Source organism: Merops nubicus, unplaced genomic scaffold (genome assembly GCF_000691845.1).
Source record: "Merops nubicus isolate BGI_N331 unplaced genomic scaffold, ASM69184v1 scaffold14746, whole genome shotgun sequence".
In the NCBI taxonomy this organism is placed as follows: domain Eukaryota; kingdom Metazoa; phylum Chordata; class Aves; order Coraciiformes; family Meropidae; genus Merops; species Merops nubicus.
The window spans coordinates 45,721-69,522 of NW_008617137.1; the positions used below are offsets into that span (position 1 = coordinate 45,721).

The 23,802-nt window shown below is 38.8% G+C and overlaps 1 protein-coding gene across 1 annotated transcript in view; it reads right to left on the reverse strand.

The window, feature by feature from the left end:
* GRIN2A (glutamate receptor, ionotropic, N-methyl D-aspartate 2A) overlaps nucleotides 1-23,802 on the reverse strand; it is a 170,882-nt gene that overhangs the window by 7,826 nt on the left and 139,254 nt on the right. Inside the window, exon 10 of the mRNA XM_008943054.1 lies at nucleotides 8,674-8,861. Coding sequence (XP_008941302.1) covers nucleotides 8,674-8,861 — 188 coding nt within the window. The remainder of the gene's footprint in view (nucleotides 1-8,673; nucleotides 8,862-23,802) is intronic.

Consider the following 23,802-nt stretch of genomic DNA (forward strand, 5'->3'; position numbering starts at 1 on the left):
TATTTACAACATTTTTAGGTTACAGTGCAAACAGTACTTGGATCCCTTTTTATTTCTCCTGGGTGTTCCTGTGGTGCTCTCTGCTCTGACTGCTGTTTGCACAGAATCATGCTAGTTGGCCATCCTGACTGAATATCCCAGAAGTGCCTTTCTTATCCATCTTAGTGCAACACCTCTGGCATTTTTCACACTAGATCATTCTGGGAAGGAGTGATAAGCTCCAAGTTTGCCCCCTGAACAATTTCTTCACAATAAAAACATTACCCAGACACAGAAAAGATACAGATCAATGGGTAGAATTGTTCACTTTCCCTCATCACGACCCTTAGCATTTTTTGCAGGTTGTGGTAAGCCATCCATCTCTGACACCAACCTCTTGGAACTGACAAACATTCTGCCCTTTTACAGTCCTTGTCATAGTCTCTCGGAGATGTGTCACCTCTGAGGGGTTCTTTTAGGGGGATTACTGTTATCCCCAGACTCCCTCATTTCCTAGGCCCAGCATCTTGTAAGGCTCTGATATCCTCCCTTGCTCTCAGCTCTGCTCATTAAATCACCTTTCTGACAGAGACAGGGTCTTCCCAAGTGAAGGGCTAGCCATGAGATATTGAGAATTAAAGGTGTCTAGCTTATGGGTCATTTCACTGATGTTACTTTGCTTTCTGAGTGGTTTTCTCCTCTACACCTACATATGCATCCAGGAAGGTGTATGCATACTGAAAATTATGTTTTTTATAAAAACACTAAGCCCCAAATCCATGTAATCCATCATTCTCCTCATGTTCTTATAGAAAAGCAAGTTTGAGGTAAGATTTCTTCTTTTTCTGAAAGGTAATAACATTTTTTCAAAGCTTGTCTTATGCCTTCCTCATGATTAGTAAAATAAAAAAAGATCTTTCAATAATACTCAAGCACATGCCTAGTTATAAACTTGCCAGAAATAAGCAGGTACAAATTTTTATAATTAAATCCAAAAAGTGAACAGACTAGGAAAACCTTCATTACTGATTATTTAAAAAACAAATAGTAAAATCACCTTGATGCTCCATTCCATGAAAGAAATGGAGCAGCAAGGTTTAGACACCTCTAAAGACTGAGTGGCACCCAAACATCTCCTTCTCCTCTCCCTGAGGACACAAACATGGAGAAAAGTGACAGAGATGGAGAATCCAACCCTGTACCCTCCTGATGGCAAACCCAAGAACGTCCATCAGTAGTCAGAAGTAACAAGCATCAGAAGTGCTGTGTGCCTGGGAGTGCCTCCAGCTCCCTTCTCCAAGTCCACATCCACAGGCCTTTTATCCTTCTCCTCCCTACAGCTGCTGACAAGCACCAAAAGGCATGGTCCAGGTCAATACAGCCATGGTTTGAGCTTCCTCCTGGTAGAAAACCACCCTCAAAATCAGACAAAGCTCATGATTTACCTCCTTTGATCTTCACTCTTGGGAAGTAAGCCAAGCCTGGGCTGAGTTTCAGTGTGACTTGGGGATACAGCCAGATTAAGCACAGACTCATGACAGTCCAAAATAGCAGTCAGAAGCCTGAGACAATGTTTGGTTTTAAAAGGTGTGTTGCATTCAGCCAGCCCCCAGGGGAAACAATGCCAGCAGAAGTCTGGACAGAGCGTTTGATGGAGAGGAATTAAAGAAACACTGACAGACATATGACTTTGGAGTTAGCTCTGCACAGGAGAAATGCTTGTTAAGAAGCCACCAGATAAAAGTTATGTTAAGGAAGAATAAGCAAAATATAAACAGTGATTACAGTCAAAGCATTGACCATTTGGGAAAGGAAACAGAATGGTCTTTGTGAAGAATTTACTATTTCACTTACCTACATTCTCTGCCAGAACAGTTATCCTGTTCTGTGAGTAATTACATTAACTTTACAAGACTTGTAATTGCAAAACTGACTTTTAAATTTTGATTCTTTTATTGTCCTCCAAATGATCCAATCAAATTGCTAAATAATTTGTTTTAATACCTTTATTAGCACTAAAGTCTATAATTCACTGGGTTCCTATTTTTCTTCTTTAAAAGACAGGTGTCTTTCTGCTCTACTTTGGATGAAATCCATAGAAGATAATCACTGATGGTTCACAGACTGACTCCACTACTTCCTTAGGTACTCTGGCGGGATATTTTCATCAAGTTCTTACCTTAATTTTAACCTATTTAATTATCTTTACACATAAGAGGAGAAAAAAAATTTCTTTCATGTGTTCCTTCTGGGACAAAAAAAAATAAACTTAACACTTCATGTGCTGATTGCAAATGGCAATTTCAGGATGTCACAGTGCATGTGCCAGAGCAGAAGGCTCAAAATAAGCAGGCTGGTATTGACAGCATGAGGGGTGGTGACTCTTGCACAAAGCACTAAACAGAGGTTCAAGTGAAGAAAGCTGACACATACCACTTACAGATCTCGAATAAAAGGGTTAAACATATATTTTCATATTGGTCAGACGTAGGGCATCATCTTCAACAGACTGTGGCCACACTAGCAGAATCATCTGCTTAGTCTGACTGGACAAACAGTAGTTTTCAAATTTAGGGACAGTCTCTCTCACACTTTGTCTAGTGATAACTCCCACCAAGTGCCCAAGGAGGAAGCTAGCACCCCATCCTTGGAGACCCTAACACAAGCGGGTCTTTACCCCAAATGGAGGAGTCAGGAGCTAAACCAGCTGATGTGCATTTGGTTCAATGAGCTCATCAATTTCAATTTGACCTAGTTATAGGATCCACACAGCACAATTCATGGAAGAAATTATATAAAACCAAAGCAACTTTTTAAATTCAGTCTGGATCCCCCAGAACAATCTCTCTTACTCTTATTCTGTGAATTATTACCCCCTGTAAAAATAGCAGAAGGAACACAGATGACTGACAGCAATAAACTCACTGTGAGCTAATGACTGCACTCTGCATGCCCCCGTTAGTCAAGGATGAATTAACAGAACTCTTAAGCATGACTTTCAATATTACAATCCCTCTAACTCTTGTTCAGCTACACAAACAACCCACACTTATACACTCACACTCTCCAGTCACATTTGTTCCACCCACTGCTTAAGGAGGACACTAAATATATAAACAGAGACTCACTGGGATTGTGGGTGTGTTCTGTTGGGCTGCATGCACTGAGATGTCGTCCTTAGAATCACATACGTAGTTCCTGCTTGGTCCTTACCAGCCCCTGTGAGTCACACTGCTGCACTGCCTTATCATCTAGATAGTGATTTGGAAGGCTTATGCTAAAATATGGGGAAAAAATAGCCAGGAGCTTTCCTCTGCCAGATGTAAGGGGGCAAATCTCATTTCCACAGTTACCTATTACCCCTAAGGAGTGGGAAGCAATTATCTACCCAGGAAAATAATTCTTAGTGTACTAAGCTGTCCAAAAAGCACATAAAGATTAACCAGAACTGGAAGTCATTAGAAAGGGGATAACAGACTCTCTGTGGGAATTCAAACCAAAACCAGTTTTCTTCTTTACATCTCTGTGTCTCTAATTGCTTTACAAGTTGCAGCTTTAAGAGTTAAGGGTTTAACACAGCTATGCCATCTGCCCTTCTTTGCCTGCAGATCCCTGCCCAGACCTTCATTATAACTGAGCTCATGACCTCCAGGTAACACCATACAAATGCCTCACACAAATAGCAGCTTAACCTGACCAGCTGGCTGATATTCTTCCACTCCTCCCCAAACTTGCTTGCTTTACCAGCAGTTTTCTGTTCCACATTTCCATCCATTTCTGCTGTCATGCATCTTCTATCCTTCTATTTCTGTTGCATCCCCCACAGCTAAAGGCTCTTTGCTGTCCTTCTCTTCCCCATGCACACTCTGAAGCCCTCTTACTCTCCTAATCCCAAAGCAGCTCTGTCATTTGCAGTTCAATAATCTTATTTACTCATAAATGAAAGGGGGGGGAGAGAGAGAGAACGAAAAATAAAGTCTCCTCACCTACTAGGCAGCAGTGATTCTGCTCCAAATCCCAAAGACATGATTCTACAGGTTTCAGAAGCAATGTCTTTCAAATTACTTTGCAGGAAGTTTTTAGAAAAGTACCACTCTGCTTTACCTGGCACCACGCAGCCCAAGCCAGAGGAGTGTTAGCAACAGCTGGGTTTGCAGACAGCTGGCCAAAAGTTGCACCACTGAAAGCTGGAGGAACAAGGGTCCCTTCACAGATGTTGCAGTCCTTACGTTACACAGGCTGTGTGCCTGAGCCTTCCCTGCACTTGCCAAATGGCAAGCTAGCACAGAAAGGCAGCTACAGCTGCTAGGGTAACATGCTAGATTCTGGATGTGTCAGCCTGCCCAGCTGCTCTTACTGAGTTTTATAAAAGAAATCAAACCACATACCATGGGATTCCTCAGTGCACAACGTTTCTGTCCTGACATGTCCCTGTGGCTGTGGGTGGACGATCCAAACAAAACGATGGTGCTGCTGCTTAGCAGCTGTATCATTTTCATTGTTTTTGAACTCCTGGGTGCTTCTGTTTCTCAACAGAAGATTAAGAAATAGTCTTCTGTGTCTCAGCAGAAATATTTTTTTTTTAATTATTAAAAAAAACAAGGAAAGTTTTGTCTTGTGACCACAGCAAGACAATAAAAAAAAAAAAAAAAAAAAAAAAGCACAACCACCACCACATGTTCTGATCATTAGAATTACTCTGATGATCAACTACTTCAAACAAAACTGCAGATGCCAGTTGGCAACTGGAGGTTTTTGCAGATAATGAGGTGTGATATACAGACGGTAAGATTGTACAAAGCCAGAAATTCACTAGTAATACACTTCACTCATACCTTTTATACAAGAAAAAACTCCAAACTCTTTATATTAAAAAGATTTGATGGTCCAAAGCAATTAGTTTTAGGCTAACAAATATATATTCATCTCAACTTCCAATGAACTGGGCTACGTATATGAACCTGCGTAGACAATCTGTATCATCAAGTGATGAACCATTTTGGGGATAAATCTATTTTTGAGACAATTAAGCAGTTATTCTTTAAATTCCTCAGCAACTCCTTCCCATCCGCTTTCCCTCTGTCTCTTTTCCTCCTTGCTAGAGTAACAAATTTAGCATCTTGCAGCCTGCTGCCTTCCGCTGAGACTTCAGTTGCTTTCACAGTTAATTGTCAGTATAATTTGTCCACCCAGTAGAACTATCAAGATAAGAACACTACTCATGTGGACACATATAAACCACCCAGTCTAGGCTTAAAGCTATCCCTAACACAAACCTACAGCTCGCTATATTTATTTTTTTCCAGTGCCAACAAGACAAAAAAGAAGGTTCAAAGACATTGACTTTAATGCAGAAAAAGCATCGTGCTTTGGAAAGCATGAAGAGATGCTCCTGCATGAACAAGTTATTAATACTTCACTTGGATGTTTTACATTAGCAAGGAAGAGGGAAAAGGTTCCCACCGTGCAAAAAATTTCATTTGAATGTGTAGGTGAAGTGGCTTGGACATATATTGGAGAATGATATACAAGAAGCAAGGAAGAATCAAATCACAGAGAAAAATGGAAGGAGAAAGACACATGCAGAGGAATTTGAAAGCTCTAAACCACATTTCAAAAGCCTATCTCAGTACTGTGGAAATGTGAGAGAGATGAGATCATGGGGTTTTGTACGTGCAATCAGATACACTTTTACACAAATTACTTGTCCTTATCCAAATATCTAGCATGATCTGAAAAGTTGTCTCCTCTTATTAACATAATATTCATATCAAGAAATTTTGTTTGTTCAGCTCATTAGAATTTTTTTCTTACAGTTATGAAACTCATTAGATTTTTAATCATTCATTGAAATTATTCCATACTGTGATGAATGTTCTATTACATATACTGAATAATAATTCAATACTAATAGGTCCTTTGCTTTTTATAGGCTTAGTCCTAGAGAATGATAAATCCTACAAGAGCTATAAATATGAAAGAAGTATTTTTGCCTTCATTTGTGTTTGCCTATTTGCTTAAACAACCTCGTTCAGACTCCACTGAGGCTTTCCCAGGAGTATCATCTTAAGATGGGAGCTTTCCCCCCAACCATACTTCCTTTTAGTCTAGATAACTTCAAAGAGATTTCTAGTAATACAGTAAAGTGATATTGGTCTGAACTCTGGATTCATCCCTTCTAAGTCACCAAAACAGAGTTATGTAAGTTTATAGCTAAAAAGATTACTCATCAAACTACTGATGTTGGATGTAGATTACAAAATCAAGTCATCCTAGTTCCAGGCAATCAATCTTTACATTTAATTTCTTGTGTTTTGTTCCAGTTCACCTGCAACATACTTTATAACTCAGTACAAGAAATTTCAAACTCAATATAATTGTTAGGAGGTTGGGTTATTTTTTTTCCTTTTTGCATTTCTTTTTTTCCCATTTGTTTGGTTGAACAATTTTCTTGTCTGAAAATTATCATCTAGATCAGTGACGCAATGAAGTGAGACACTGTAGCAAACATTTCTGGGACTAAAGCAAACATACACAATAAATCCTACACATCATACATGTACAACTGCTATTCCCTTTAATAGCACCCACACCATTTTCTGAACAAATTCAGGGATCCTTTAAAGAAGAGAATGAACATTTTACCATTCATGAGTTGTTCAGAGTGCCTTCTACAAGCACCAAAAAAAAAACCACTGAAAAAAATGTCATAAACACATTCACAATCCCCACCGTTTGTAGTTTAAAAACTTTTGCTCATCTTCTGAAGTATTATCCGAGTACAAGGAACATAGGAAGAGCCATTTCATGACAAAGTTTCTTTCACCTGGGTACAACAGTATCTATTGCCATTCTATAAATTATTCATAGGGACATTCTAATACTGAGTTTCTTTCAGCTATTGAAAATGGGTTAAAGGTATAAGCAATCATATGCTATGTAAATCCACAGGTCAAAGTGTAAATACATGATAAGATTTTTCCTTTTCCTCCCATCCATTTTATTTTCTCCCTGATTCAGAGACAAAGTGATGCATAAAAATGCAGTACCTTTGGTATTTTGATGAGCTTTTTCTTGAATTGCTCCAAATACTCCCCATCCTATTTATTTTCTTTCCCTGTGATTTCACTTCTTATTGTTGGATGAGAAGTATCAAAAATGATGAAAGAGTAAGCATGAAAAAAATGCAAGGTGAAAAGAATGAAAAGCTCAGTGATGCCCTGGCAACATGGAGGGGGGTTAGCCCACCACTGAGAAAGACACCACAAATCCTCCTCAGGCTACAAAAGCTATTTCTTCTTTAGTAGGGGACAAATAATTAACCTTCCCTGATTCCCCTTCCCCATCTCAGATGGGTCAGAATTACAACATCTAACATGTTTTAATAGTATCACACAAACAAAAATATTCTATTCACAAATAAAAAAATCTAGAAAATATTTTAGCCAATTAATTGCAACTGTTCAAAACAACAATATGTAATTGTTTGAAACCCAGCTATAATAGGTCCTATATTAATTCCTTAGCAGAAGTAAGCAAAGATTCTTCCATGAGCCTCTCTAAGTGCAAGAGATCAGTAACAAAGACACTACTATCTCTATATGTACAACAGAAAAAAGGTATCAGTCATTATGCTTACATCTCCTCCAGTCATTTAGTACTATAACAGGAATAAAATCCATGTGCTGGAAGACTAACACTCTCACTGTCTCCAGAATGTAAATTAATGTCTTGGGTTTTATGGAGCAGGAGGGCACTGTGCTAAGGTCCTGCTCTTTGCCATTTAAACTGTCCTGTTATACAGAAATTTACCATTCTTAGTCTCAGTGTCATGCCAGTGGTGGCCTTAAGTGCATATTTACTTTTCAATAAAGGCCTCTTTTTCACTGACAAAGAAATGCAAAGTTAACACATGCATCTATTTAAAAATAAAAATCTAAATGACAATGTAACCCTGTATTCCAATTTGATGGAGGATTTCAACCACTTATAACACAGAAATTTTTTTAACCACCATATTTTCATCTGCACGCACATGTGAAAGGCTTGAAGTTTCACTGTGGCAAAGAAATATTTCTACAATCAAAATACAGTTCAAGTCCTATGTGGAGAACAAGTCATTATTACTGCCTACAAATATAGCAAAGATGTGCAGTAAGTTTTCTTCTTCTGCAGGGCAGAAGTGCCAAAAGGACCTACAATTCTTCTGGTTTTGTGTTAGAATGAAAAATCAAATGTTTGAAATCAAATAAAACCAGTCACCCTACTTCAGTTCCATAAATATTCTTTTACCAGAAGGTCACACTCATCCATCTTAGATTAGTGATCACTCACCCCAGTTCAGAACTGAGCTAAACAATTTAAAGAAGAAAACAGTCATGCTGATAGATAACACCTCAGGAATTGCTCAAAGGCACAAATAAAGAAGAAAATAAATAAACACATTTAAATGTTCTCTAACAGGGAGACCAGTGTTGCTTCGTGATGTATATGAAAACATAAATGTCCTCGATGGTGAGGTGAGTTAGAGTGGAAGAGAATTCCTGTCTCAGCACAGAGAAATCATTTCACTCATTTGTTTTGCATTTGTTTGGTTTTTTTAAGACAGTAAGAGAACAGTAGTAAAAGGCTCAGAGCTACTAGAACTGCATCAACAATGCACACACAAAGCAAAGAAGGGGAAAAGACCCCTACCATCTCCAACAAACTGAAGGAGGGCTAGATCAATTTGTCTCTTCCAAGGTGATCCTTTCTGAAGTGCTATTCCATAGCCTGTAGTGGCAAAGATGTATCCACTCCCTATTGTGACAAGTTTGCAGCCTTCATCTCTTCCAGCCTTGTAATTCAGCACCGCTGCATCATAGATGAAAGCATCCAACTTCCTGAAATAAAAGCAAACATTTTACAAACCAAATCACTGGGGACAGCTGTCGTCAGACTTCCTTTGTCCTTGATGATAGGACCCTGTTGAATATCATATGGATTCTTTGATATCATTAATACATATCCTGCTCTGCTGTATCTAAAATTAACAAAAGGCATCTATTTTAGTGAGGGGAAAGTAGGACACATAGTTTTGCATTTCTATTTTAAGGGATGCTGTTAAAAAATACTGAGTAGGAGAAACCAAGCTACAAAATGTCTTGCCCTGTTATCTATGTATCTTTGCTCTCAAAATGGATAATAAGTATTTTAAAATGCAAAATAATCTTTAAAACCAACACAAATTAGGATAGAGAATTTAGGATTAAAACTACAATAATTAATTAGCTTATTTAAAATACTGAATGGGATTGAAAACATGACTTCACCAGTTTTTTGCCCACAGTCTTATTTTATGTCTCTTTTCCAAAAAATAAACAATGAAGGTGGAGGTTAAGTCATGTCTAAGACAGAGGAAGGTATTGGAGTGCATCTCATATAGCTATCTAAATCTTGCTGAAAAATTACAGAAAATATTTCTTTAGGATTTGCAGTTCCAAACTATTATTTGTATACCTGGTGCACAGCATGAATAAAGGAACTTATGGGAAAGCTCAAGTCTTTCAGTCCATCTACCTAAAAATGTAAGACTGGGATAATCCCATTGTCTAAGGTATACAGGGAACACCTCAAAACAGAGAAAAGCAAAATCAGTAAGGAAAGGAAAAGAGGTAATGTGCTTCAGGGGTAATTTTTAAGAAGCTCTGTAAAGCAAGTTAGAAGAGCCAGGCACATGGATACTTCACAAAGGAAGCCAGTAAAAATGCTTCTACAAGAAGAAGAAGCCATTTGGAAAGACAATTACTTGCCAGCAGAAGGCCTCAACCAAAGAAAAGACATTCTTACACCTACAGGAATTCACATGCAATCTTTAAAAGGAAAAAGCGAAAAAAAATATTTATTTTGTATTGCTGTCTTCATTGAAAGCCTTTAAGATTCCCAGCACTCGCACAAGACCAGCAGAAGACAGGGGCAACAGGAAAAAACTACTACCTCAGCCTGAACCCCACCTAAATGATGCACTAAACCAAAGTTCTTAGGTCCCTCAGTAACACACTCTCCCTTTTCAACATTTTTGCCCATCCCATAGGAGTCAGAGGAATGGGAAGGATACAGCTACACAGTCAGCTTCACAGGTTGATGCAGGAGTCCCCACCCTGCCACCCTCACTGGCAGTGCAGCTCCCAGGCAGTGCTGGCACTTCCTGCTGTACCCCTGAAGAGCCACCATGCATTACTGCTAAAATCTTCTGATGAGATGCAAATGACAGAGTCTGGCAAAATATTGCTCATGAACAGCTGGGATCTGTCTTCACAGAAAGGGAATTATAAAAACAAATTAATTGTGGCACAAACAGGTACAAGAGCATCAACTTCAATTATATTATATCAGTATGTAGCAGTTGTGAGTCCTGTTGCTGTTGAAGTTTGGGAATCACACTTGCCACTAGTGTAAATCAGTTTATGTTGATAAAGCTTTTCATTTATAACCACAGAACTAAGACCTAGGCAGATCAGGTTTTGACTACTGACAGAATAAATAAATAAATGAACCAAACCAAGATTTTAATGCACAACCAAATTCGATGTTTGTTCTTAAATAATCAACATATTCATACAGACCCCTAACTTATATGAAACTGTAGGTCAGAGAGCAAAAATATGGCACTAAAAAAACAGCCCTATCCATGTCACATTAAACCAAGAGAAATACCAGGAGAGAGTTGAATGTTGGAGAGCTTGCTGGATTTGTCTGCTGTCATGAAAGAGCAAAGAGTGAAGTTCCTGTCACTACTTACTGTACTTTATTGCTTCCCTTCAAGGATACTTACCCCAACAGTCACCGTTCAAGTCATCAAATTGGAATTTAGTGAAGGAGTTAACTTAGAGAAGGTACAGGTGGCTCATGCAATCATTGACAGAAATAACCAGCCCATCATTTCCTTTCTTCTTCTATTCTTTTCTAAAACTCGGTACAATCCTCACTTCAAAAGTCAGCTTATCTCCATCAGTGCTGACACTCTGACTTTCTCATTCCTTTAAATGGGCAATTTCAAAAGGAGAAAACAGTTGCTAAATATCTGGGAGGTGATGTGTCACAAATTCAATCTGAAAATAGGATATGGATGCCCACCTAGCACTGAGGGTAACCAAACTGGAAATAGCCAAGAGAGCACTGAGGTGCTGCCCACACCTGCAGCCTCCAACACAACACCAGACTTTTCTAAATGATGTGCTTTGATTCAGTACTTTGGAGACATTCTGGTTTATGTAGAAAGAACAGAAATCCATGTCCTTTGCCTAGGCAGACAAGGGGAGAAAAGAAAACTGCTTGCCATACCCTCAAGATACTTGTAACATTTGTGATCGAAAGCAGACAATGACCATATCCAGTATAATCCAATCTCATGCTTTTAGACCTCTGCAGTTATCTGTGGGGAAGGAAGGATACTTCCCCTCCCAGTGGATGCCTTTGGCTCAGGCAAGGGCTTGGAAGGCAACGCTCCTCTCTGTGGGTGCAGACACTGCGGCAACCAGCCAACCTCGGATGAAATACGCTCTAGAATTTGTCATCTGTTTATTCTGGGATTTATAGTTTTGCAATGTAAGCGTATAAAACACATGCTGGTAAACACAGAGAAAATATAGAGTCAGCTATTCTTCTGTCAAAACAGACCCTGTCAGAAATACAGAGAAAAAAAGATATCTTTGCTAAAGACTCCAGGGCAAAAGCCTTGTGCAGCCTCAGAAATCACACTCTTCATATGCAGCTTGGCTCCTTAGTTATTGAACAGCATATAATTTTTTTCCTGTGAGGGTGCCGGAGCACTGGAACAGGCTGCCCAGAGAGGTTGTGGAGTCTCCTTCACTGGAGTCATTCAAAACCTGCCTGGACGCCTTCCTGTGTGATGTACTCTAGGTGGTCCTGCTCTGGCAGGGGGGTTGGACTAGATGATCTTTCGAGGTCCCTTCCAACCCCTATGATTCTATGATAAACAATAAAGCCTTGGGACAGGAAGACAAGGCACAACCACAGCATCACACACTCACTGTGGACCAACCTCCCCAGCTTCTCAGAGAATCTGGAATCCGCTGCAGTGGGTGCACACAAAGAAAGCAGGTCCTGGAGATGCAGAAAGCTTTACTATTGAGGGTCTTCTCTGTACTACTTCTATGAGGTTCCAATAAATCTCAGTATGTGAATTTATTTAAAAACATGAGGCACTTTCTTGATGGATGCTGAATGCTGAAAGGTTCTGCTATCAGCTGCTGCCCAGTGCCCAAATTGTAAATCAAAAAAGTTGATTGTCCTGAAAAAGTCTTGCTGGCTACAAATGCAAACTCATATTGAGAATATATTTTGTACATTTCCAGCATAAATCTTATAACCTCTCAAGGCTTAATTATCTCATCATCATGTGCTGATTACAGAAGTACTATTCCCTGCAAAGCAAAGCTTCAGAACATGATGTACCCCTGCAGCGTGGGCAGGGAGTAACAAGCCACGACTGCAGCTCTCAGATGCTAGGGCACCCAATTCTTCCACTACTAGGAGGTGAATTTCCTGACACTCTGAATTTTTAACAACTCTAAATATTCCTTAATAAAAGTTTCCAAAAAACAGACAGCAAAATCTGCCTAAAAATTTGCCCCTTTCTGAGTTGTTTGCAAAGATGGCAGTGAGCACAAGGTCTGGAAGAAGACAGAGCAGTGCCTGCTCAGGGCAGCAGGCTGCTGTGGCCACGGAGGACCTTCCTTCCTGCTACGTGTGGCGAGGCCACATCTGCTGGTTTGCTTGGTGCTGATGGAAGCACCAGGCTGCCTGCATGGCAGGGACTGCTGGACACAGTAACTCATCCTTGTCTTGTCATTCTCCAGGCAGGACTGGCAAGTGTGGGTCTGTGCTCCAGCTCACCCTTTTCTTCTTTCTGTGCTAGAGACGATCGGCAAGCCCCAGGACTTTTGGTCCTGTGGTAGCAACATTCAGCTGTGCTACAGAGCTGGGAAGCTTTGTATTGGTCTGAGTGCTGAGCGCTCTTTTATTTCAGTTACACATTCACTGTAGAACAGCTCACACGCACCGAGTACAGCACCCCACACCAAGAAAGGCTCAAAACCTCTTGCAAACCTCAGGCATGTAAAAATGAATCAATTAACTTGTCATATCAGTGTAGCCACTTCAGGAGGCAAAAAGCTTTGTCACATTGTGTGGGTTTAAATCAACTGCTAAGAATTATTAGAAAGATGAAAGAGAACTACAGAAACTGGAATGCAGCAAGAAACAAGATTTATAACTGCCATGAACCAGCCAAACGTGCCAGGCATCTGCAATGAGCACAGAGGAACAGGACTACAGTGTTATGACCTCTGAGCAACTGGCAGGTTGGTAAAGTTCCATGGTACTACTACAATACTCCTGGGTAGGAGAGAAAAACATTTTAGAATATTTATACAACAGAGACTATAAAGGCAGATGTCCTTCCTTACCTAACAAGAACGAAGAGGAAAGGGGCTGGGGAGAATTTTAACTCTCACCGCACAGAAGAACATGAGGTGGTTAAAATTATGAATTGGAAGAGTTAAAAAAAAAAAACAAAAAAAAAAAAAACAACAACAAAAGAGCACCTCTGAATGTAGTAATCTGATCTGTGAAAAACAAATGTGGACAGTCTTGTTCCTAAACGTTTATGAGTTACTAACAAGCTTAAGAGTGGAAATATCAAAATAGCTATTACAAACTCCCATACTCCAAAGTGTTGTACATATTCAGAAATGCCTGTGTAATGAAAATTGAAGTTAGAGGAAAAGGTATACAAAAGTCATTTCAGAAAAGCTGGAAACACTTCCCTATAATTTTCTCCTTCTTTATTATTGCCATATACCTTTCATCAAATTCCTATCATGAAACAGGAAAAGCAAGCAGGATTAGGAAAACTTTTAGTAATCACAGCTTCTTCCTCAACAACAGAAGTATAGTGTTCACTTGGAAAATGTTACTTTTCTTCCTCTAATTAACTACATGATTCTTCAGCAATTTTGTTTTCTTGATGGAACAAAAGAGAGAAAACTCTAAACTGGCAATCTGCTCAGTAGTTTTGGAGACACAAACAGCTCTCCAGCACACTAGAAATCGATCATGTTCAGCTACTTGGTGTCCTGCTATGACCTGTGGCATAGTATTCAGAAAATGAGAGAGATGTTTTAATGAAGCCCTGTTTATTCACATTCCTCTGTTTTATTGTCAAGCACTGCAATCTATGTAACAAATAATACAGTGTTTCCACTGAGAATCAGAGATATTGGAGCATGACTGAAGTAACTTTCCAGTTTTCAACTACTGAAGTAAATCCAAATATACAATATCTATATCAGAATTAATTTCTCGCTAAAGTAGGTACCATTCAGAGCAGTGTTCATCTGTCAGAGCCAGGACATTAACTTCAGAATCATTTTTTCTCGTTCTCATTTCTTTATGTTTTCTAACACCCCAAATATGCTCTTTTCATGGCCAGATAAAAACTGTGTATTATTATTATTAACACAGATTTGACTTGAAGAAAACCAGAATGTTTTGTGTAAGAATGAATGTGAAGTGCACAATCACAGCAATTTGCTTGTGCTGCATTTTGCTGTAAACAGCTGCATCGCAATGACTTTGCTACTTGGGGCTTGTTCTGAAAAATTAAAGCTCAATTATATGTTTAAGAATAACTATTCATTATAAATCATATACATTTTATTCTGAAGACAGATTGTGAGTGAAATCAGATCTATTTTTGAAATTTGCCTAGGTGACTTAAAAACTAAGAGCTGTTATTCCTCTGATTTGGTTGTAAATAAATGCAAAAGAGACTACTAAGATTATTACATAGCAAGTGTCATGTGTGTTACTAAGGCTCCAGTTCTGTCTTTTGAAATCACAGTTTAAAATTACTCTCTTATTACACATACCTGGCTGCAGTCAGTGAATCCTCAAACAACAGTTTTATCATCACCTTTGTACTCCCCTCTTTATCCCCACCCCTACCATTAAGAACAATTTAACCTATTAAACCTTTGAATCCTAACCATAAATTTGGAGACACAGCTAATTTTCAAAATATTCAAAAAAAAAAAAAAATTACTTCTCAGCTTTTTTGCCTTTAAAAATAAACCACATAGTCTGCAGCATAGATGACTTACATGACCCTTAAAGTAGCAAAAAAAAAAAAAAGGCAAAAAAATTGGAATCCACTTAAGGCTGAATTAATATATTTTAGAGATCACCAAAACCATTGTTGGGAATGCAGCAAGTACAAAAATATTTACTGTAAAATATGGTGCATTTACATTACAAATTTATAGTACTAAAAAATTAATACTTTACATTTTAACCCTTCTTTATCTACCAAGGGGATAAAAGAAAGTATGTAAAGATGCACCACAGGAGACACAATGTCATTTGTGCATCTCTAAAACTATGTCCAGGGGTTTCAATGCCAAAAGGTCACTATGGAATGACACAGCAATCAAGAGGAAAGAAGGGGTTTTTTTAAGACAAGGCTTCAGTGCAAGTGCTCTAAAGTGCCCCTTCGATATTGCTGGAGCCAGAGAAGCAGATATGTAACCTTTAGCATGAAGGACTGATTTCCTTCACCCAACTTTGACTAAAATGCATTTCAGGTTCTCTGATGGCACTTCATCACCAGCAGTAACTTTCTCTTTTAGCACATATTCAAATGGTTCCACACAGATCTAAAGTTCACATACGCGGGATAGATTTCTTGACATCTTGACATTGCCAGTTCATTAGGGGAAAATTTAACAGCCACCCCCCTGCAACAATGCAGGTGAGCTAAGTTTAACCCAGTTAAATTATGAACTCATTAGCAGGGAATGAGCTTTCAACTTTCCTCCCAGCTCAAACTGTCCTCACTTCAATCTTCATCCAGTAAATGTAGACTAAAAATTCAAAAGAGCAAGCTCTGACAGACATGAACAACATCATGAGAGATTGTGGAGCTTTCAGCTCACCTGTCAGGGCAACCTCAGGCTGCCAGAAAAGTTGCCATGAACTTTCCTGCATCACCTGGCTGTGGTTACCTGAAGGGGGATATTCACTCTCCTCACTTACAGGAGCTCCCATTCACCACCCACCTGCCCACCCACTTTCCCAGTCCCTATAACATTTCCCTTAGCAACAAAATAATGGAAAATCTAGTGTGCCTTTATGATTAATTTATGCAGTGGAATAGTGTCCCACTTCAAGTCTCAGAAGCCAAGCAATGAAGTGCTTGCAAAGCATCAGTTTATCAAAACACAAAATTTGAAAATTCAAGCTGGGGAATATATTTTTAGATTAAAGGTTTTGTCCCAGTTACAATAGCATAATGAAGGATAAATTCAGCACAGTTCACCAAGCACCTGATCTGACCCCCAAATCCAATTAATACTGAAAAAGAATAGCTTCTTCTCAGAAGAAAAGGGATTATATTGGATATAGCTACTTTTACCTGGTCATTTTATTTACAGGTACTTTGTAATATTTCAAGACATCAGATAGATAACTTCATCACCTGAAAAATGTTAATACACAGGAGATAACATTTTGGAAAGATAAATAAATCAGAAGACCACTCAGGTACTGAGTAAAGGAATTAGAAATCAATTACTAAAAATCACTTTTTTTCCCTAGAAGCAAGTTGCTATGGATCAGCTGAGCAGGAAAGAGTCGGGTTTTGCCCTTTTTTTTTTTAAAAAAAAATAAAATTCCCCAAAGCATGACCCAGCTTAAAAGGACACAATGATGCCTGCTTCTGTTCATAGATACCATGAAGATATTGAGTATGAGCTTCCCCAGACATTTCAATTAGTGTCTTCTTAGGTCACAATAATTCTCCAAATGCCAGTGTTAGTATTCACCTGTTCTTCAAAGCCTTTAAGAACCAACCTTCCCCAGAAACTGCCCTGTAACAGCACATACAGTTCTACCCAGAGCATTATTTATTTATGTTGAAGAAACAGAAGAATGTGAGAATAACTGCATTTCTTGAAAGAACAGTAAGCGATGGGGAAAGAGAGATCAGTCATCAGAAAAACTGATGCCAGAAAATCCTGCCACAGTTGGGGGTGCCATAGGAAGCCTTTATCCCTGTGCTGCCAGCTTGGTGGCACTTGGTAGCCCAAACCCTGCACTCTGCTCACTTTAGCAGTAACACTAGCACTAAAAGCAGGACAGCTATGCTGATTCAGACACACATTATTTTTAAGCTAATAGATTTCAGAATTGATACTTTATTGAATAGAAAAAGTGTGCTTAGATGGAACAGCAAATTTAAATGTTTTCACGTCTCTGCAGTCTTTTGGCACAAATAGCAGCTGCCCAGTTGCAAATCAGCTTTCCAGTTCCCAGCTTGGATGACTACAGTTGTAACATCAATTGAAAACCACTCCCCTGAGTGCAATACCAAAATGAATATTAGAATGAACACTGAAACAAATATTAGATTGAAGTCCAAAAGAAAGCATCATAACATAAATTGAAATTAACTTACACCAGCCTTCTGATGCCAAACTAAATGAAGCTATTGATTGCAGAAGCTGCCTGAACCCAGTCAGCCAGGACAGAAAATAGAGAATGGGCCACACTGTTGAGCAAACATTTCTTTTTTACATAATGTCAGGAAGAAAATGGTTACTCACATTAATAGCTCCTTTAGATGGTTTTAAGAAAAGTGTGTTTGTATTTGTACGGTAATTTAGAATTTACTGTCAAAATTGATGGGGTTAAGTAGACATTCTGGAGCATAGCAAACATCTTGCTCTCCCAGGTAGTTTTGGATCTTTGTTCAGTGCTGTTTGACTTCCAGGTTTCCCCAGAGGCAAATCTGGTTAGGAACACCCTCATACAGGCAGTAGAACCTCACTGGATTAGACCTAGGTCCCAACAGTCTGTGACACTAGGAAAGAGTAGATGCTTAACAAGGAATACAAGAAAAAAAGACATGTACAGATGCTATTGTCCCTGAATATATCTTCTTGGCTTCAGATGAATGGATATTTCATGAGCTGCAGGCTGTATTAAGCCCTATCATGTTTAGCAGCTGCTGAATTATTCACCTGCCATCAATTCCTTCAGTTTCTTTCTGAGCTTGCTTTAACTTTGGTATTCACAACACCTAATCTCCAGAATGTAACTATGCTGATTTAACTCCACCAATGCAATATTTTATCAATCACTGCTGAACTTCCCAAAGGTCTGCTGTCAAACAGGGAATAGCGAGAGAGAGAGAGACTATAAGAGAGAGATCAGAGCAAAGAGAAGAGACCAATTGATGTTCACTTTCACTTGAACAAAAAATCAAAATCTTAAGTGGTCTACAGTTGTGAATATTTCAACATGTCAGCACTAAACAGTACTACAGAACAACAATTTCTCGAAGTCTATTACATCTCTATTTCCACGCCAGCCCCAAGGCAGAAAGTATGATACTGCATACACGACTTACAGCAAAAGTTGTCTGAATTCTTCAGTGCTTCAGATCATTTGACTGAGAAAATTAAAGTTCAGTTCAGCTTTTTCTAAGGAGTTCCCATGGTGTTGTCACATGGCTTTAGTGAATTTTTCATTTTGCCTTTCAGACCAGTTGCAGAAATGGATGCTTATAAATGTCAGCCTCCAAAAACATCCAGAAGTTATATCCAGAAAACTGGTCTAGTGGGTGCCTTTGTAAGGAAGTAGAACAACCCAGGAGCTATTTAAATCAGTCCTCTAAGCTATTTTATATTCCTGACCATTAGTTGCAAGTATCAGTGACAGTGAATTTTCTGAAGTATTCATTTCTCATCTTATGCCACACATTCACATTTTGGATTTATCACCCCTTAAAAGAATGATCACCCAGCCCAACAGTTTGCCTTTTCAGGATCTGACAAAAATCTTTTAACTTAATATCCTATAGATGTGATGAAAATATGAACGGTACTTTTTCTAAACATTTCTCCTTAACAGGACAACATTTAGAGATACAAATTGCATTAATCACTCAGTAACTCCTACCTTACATTGTAACTTTTGTTATAGTAACAGCAGACAGGAAAATATTTTTCCAATTCCATATGAATAAACAAGTGTCAGCCTCAGGAGTTTAAACTAGTGAATTTTGAGTATCCCAAAAGATCTCTAAGTTTTTCAGACTCTGACGGACACTTTGAAAGGGGAGAAAAACATTCCCTCTTCATTAAGATCAGTACATGTTTCAACTACAGGCTGCTTTTTTCAGAAACATGTTAAAAATGTGACTGGAGCAGGGATCACCTAGCTGAAAACTGGTTATTTCAGTTGCTGTATTTGATTTTTTAATGCTGTTTTTGAAGCTTGTGACAAAACAGAACCCTGGCAGGCTCGGAATAGAGAGCTTTGATGAGTAGGTCATGAGAAAGCAGGAAAACATCAGGTTCTTAGAATGATAGCTGGATATTAAGGATTTGATACACTATTTTAAAATTCAGCTGTATAAAATAGCACTGCTAAACTAAATAAAACTGCTAAAGCAGTCTCTAGCACAGTTTCTCTCTTCATGTATCATAACAGGCATCCAGGAGGGCTGCACATAATAAATCATTACAGACTGCAGATGTCTCATGCTGCCCACTTCCCTCAAACCCTTTCCCTTCTTCCCTCAAACACACTTCAGAGTCAACTATCTCTGGCAATTTCTCAAAAATTTGGTAAAAGAATTGCTATATGTACTTGAACATTAAAAGTCTAAGAGAAGAGTGAATATTCTAAGTTACAAATACTGTAAGGTGCTGTCAATCAGAAACAGTCAAAAAATATTGAGCCACTAGATTGAAAGTTTAAAAATTTATGTCTGCTGAAACATTTCTTGGAGTTCTGGTTGCAAGCTGTTATTATCTGTCCCCAAGAATGATGAAGAACTTGTGCTTTTTATGAAAAATTAAAAGATATAATTTTTCTCTCAAACAGGTAATTTCTCTCACAGCCTTCCCTCCTCTTTTTAGGTGAAAGATATGAACCACAGGAAGAATAAAACTAGAAACTTTTTCCTTTGACTGAAATTTTTACAACAATTTTTTTTTTCTGTAAAAATAAATTGAAAATACAGCAACACACATTGAAATTGTCTTTGCATCCAAGTGGAGTTGTCATCTGGCTACCTAAAAGACAGGTTTGTTTTGCTGTTTCCTTTAGGTACGCCACCACATTAATTGACAGACCTAATTAACAGAAGGACCTGCTGGGCACAATGAGAACTGTGTTCCAGTTGACAGAAATGGAGCCCTTTGCCTCCTGGTGATGCCTGTGCCACACAGCACAAGCTGCCAGCACAGCCCCTGCCCAGTTTGTGCCTCTCCAGCAAATAACCGAGGGTGCAAAGATCTGAGTCAGATACAAGTTATATGCACTGAAAGCAACACAAAAATCTAATTCTGGCCAAAAAGCCAGAGCCTCCTAGGGTCTTCTTTTGTGCTTTCTCTGCTTAGTACCACTGGGTTATGAATAGACACTGCGGGAATAAGTTATTAAACTTTCTGTGTGCCAAGCACAGCCATCTTTAACAGGAAGGCAGATGGAGTCCCAGGTAAACTTTAGCACCAAATCCCTGAATATATAGTCACAGCTGTGGCTGTAAATGAACACTGAAAACTGCTCAGGCAGTGAAGGGGACTGCAGCTGTCCAGCGAGGGGCTGCCTGCCTGTGGAACACGAGGGATTCATCACTGCAGCTCTGCTGAAACACGTTATATTCACAGCCTTTTGCAATGAAATGGAAATAAAGTCCTCACACCAATACTCTGCCGTAACACAGAGTCAGTGAGAGCATCTCTTTTCTTAAAGCAAGGTGTACACTGTATGGTACTCAGCTGCAGTCCTTATATCCAGGAAAATTAAGGAAGTGAAGAAAAAATTAGATGGGTTCATCAATAACTGACAATAAGCAAGTGAAAATTTCCCATTTTATCTGTATATGAAGAAGAGACTATCCCAACTAAATTTTCCAATTTCAGCCACTAGCAGTTTAAATATTCCAGTGTAGATGTGAGAACATGAAATGCATTTCCAGTTTCTTACTGTTATAGAAGGAAGGACAATATTTTGGTCTGGTTGCAAACTGATACATTTAAATAATAAATAAAGAAACTTCTCCTGTTCAACAACTTCCTGAGAACTGTGTCTGAGAGTCTCAGAAATAAGACATTATTGACAAGAGGTAGATATTACTGAGAGTTCACAGGGCATTTTTTTATGTTTTCAGAAAAAAAAAAAAAAAAAAAGGTTCTTATCAACCACAGTTGAAAGTCAATATTGCTGATAAATTTGTCTTCACTTTTGGTTGCAACAAGCCTTCATGAGTAAGCTACAACAGGACACCCCCATGGGGATCCACCTGAAGGAGCAGGTATGTCACTGCTAGGCTAAAGCAAAAAGCTCTTTTCCACTCTATTTGCAGCATTTCCCAGTTGATTCCTTTCTAGAATGATCAACGTTTTCAATGTTAATTGAACAAGATAGGTCCAAGCCTATTGCCCATGTAGTGAAGCTGTTTGTTCTAATAAAAAAAAAAAAAAAACAAAACAAAAGAAAAACACACACACAAAAAAATAAAACAACCCAACACCAAAAAACAAATGCAGATGCTTTCAATGTAAGTCAATTTTTGAAACACTATTAGCTTCAGCTCTCAAAGATGCAAACAGAAAGAGGCTGGGTGTTTCACTCAAGGCTTCCCAGACACAGATATGTGCACACTCATCTCTGCACGTACAGCAACACTGTAACACACGACTCACCTAACCCCTGCATCAGACATCTAACCCCTGCATCAGACATCTAACCCCTACACCACACCAGAAAATAAAGGCAGGAACATTATTTATTTTATACACATTTCTATCCATATTTCTGCCCTGGAGGGTTTTCTGGCTACATTAATGACTGGCGTGAAACAGCTGATTTTTCACTTCTTGTGAGAAAAAATCCAGTTTATCTTATTTGTTTTCAGAATAATGAAAAGCACATGAGCACGTCTCCAAGAAAAAAGAAATCTTAGAGAAATCTGTGCATCTTAAGATTTATGTTTGTCTACTTCATGCTTTCTCCTTCCAGTTCAGCTCAACAGCATTATGTATTAAACACAATGGTCTCAAAAATCAAGATATTCCCAATACTTCTCAAGAGGCTAACACTAATTAAAGCTGACTGAAAAACTTAAGAATGTGAGATACAGCAAAACCAAACTGAACTGTGATAAGAGACTACTTGAGAGTTTGATTCTGCATAGGTCACATACCACATGGGCAGCAATATTCAGTCATTGTATTTAGCTCCACCTTAAAATTAAAATGAAACACTATATATAAGGAATTAAAGAGGACTAAATCTTATATCTCCATTTGAGCAAAATGCAGTTTTAAAAGTGATATTGGAAATACACACAGGTTGTACAAACATTCTTCAGGAACAGCACACATACTACTTGTTTTGACTCGCAGCAGTTTTCAACCAGACAACCTTTACAAGTCATTCCCAGGGCTATAGTCTATGACTGTATAATTACCAGATAGTTCATCTTCAAAACGCTGTGTAGAAGCAGCAAGCTTCACCATATATAAGAAAAACTGCTTGTTGTATGCTAACAGTGATGAGGATGAAAAAAGAAAGAAGATAAACATACAGGAATAGCTTTGACAAGAGGTAAAGATGAAAGCAGAAAAAATAGCTGTAATAAAGTAAGCAAAATACATTCATACTGAAGAGGAAAATAGAAATTATGTATTTGCTCAGAAGCAGTTTGAGTCTGGATAAAAAGGAGAGGCAGGCAATTGTAATACACTACCAAATTCATGCTTTTCTATTCTCCCCAACAGAGAATGCAAGGTGTCACAGTCCCATTTGATACAGTTTCATCACTTTCATTCTGAACATTTTTAGCTCCAGGTGTCAGCCACAGGAGTGCATCACATCCTCACCAAGCATCTTAGCAAACAGGAAAATCTGTGCAGGCTCGAGGTGTAAGTGACAGGTGAGGATGGCAGAGCCTGATGGGTTTGGTCACCTAAATAAAATTATCTTTCCAGACAGACAGCACTCTGAGGCAAAAAGAAGGTACAATCATGCTGTCTGGTCTGTAACTGAGTTTACTGCCCACAATTACCACTTTGATTGGGTCTTTGCACATTCCTGCGCTGCAAAAACTGAAGGCAGAGAATGTGTAAGCCCTCTTGACACTACTTTCCTGCTGGAATTCCCAAACCTCTGGTATAAGCAAACACAAAGTGACACTTCTGTTGTGGAAACTTCAGCAGCTGATAGCACGTTGTTTAATCCTCCTGTAGGTGCCATCAGACAGAACACTCAGGAGCACAGTTACTTATATTGATCCAGAAAACACCACACATGGCAGCTTATTTGTACCATCTGCTACAGAAATGTCAGTCAAGGGGAGCAAGGTAGACACCTGGGGTTGTCCACACTGAGAAATCACTTAGGAGAGGAAAGAAACTCTAGTGTGGGGGGGAAATCTATAAAAAATGAATAGCTTATGCTGTCAGAAGGACAAAAGCTTTTGAGGAAGAGCAGCAGCTGGCACAAAAGCAGCCAGCTGGCTTTTCAGTGAATGTCCTGAACTTCCTTGCATTCAGGTAGCCCCCACCCTTTCATGCTCGAGTGTCTGACAGGTGGTCTGATTTTAAAGCTAACAGCAGTTTTTCAGGGCTTTCAGTAGCACAAATGGCTGGTAAAAAGTACAAGGAATATACATCCCCTAAATAAACTGTCTATCCAACTGAACAAGCCCCAGCAAAGGCTGAGAGCTGCTGCTTTAAAATTTCACACAAG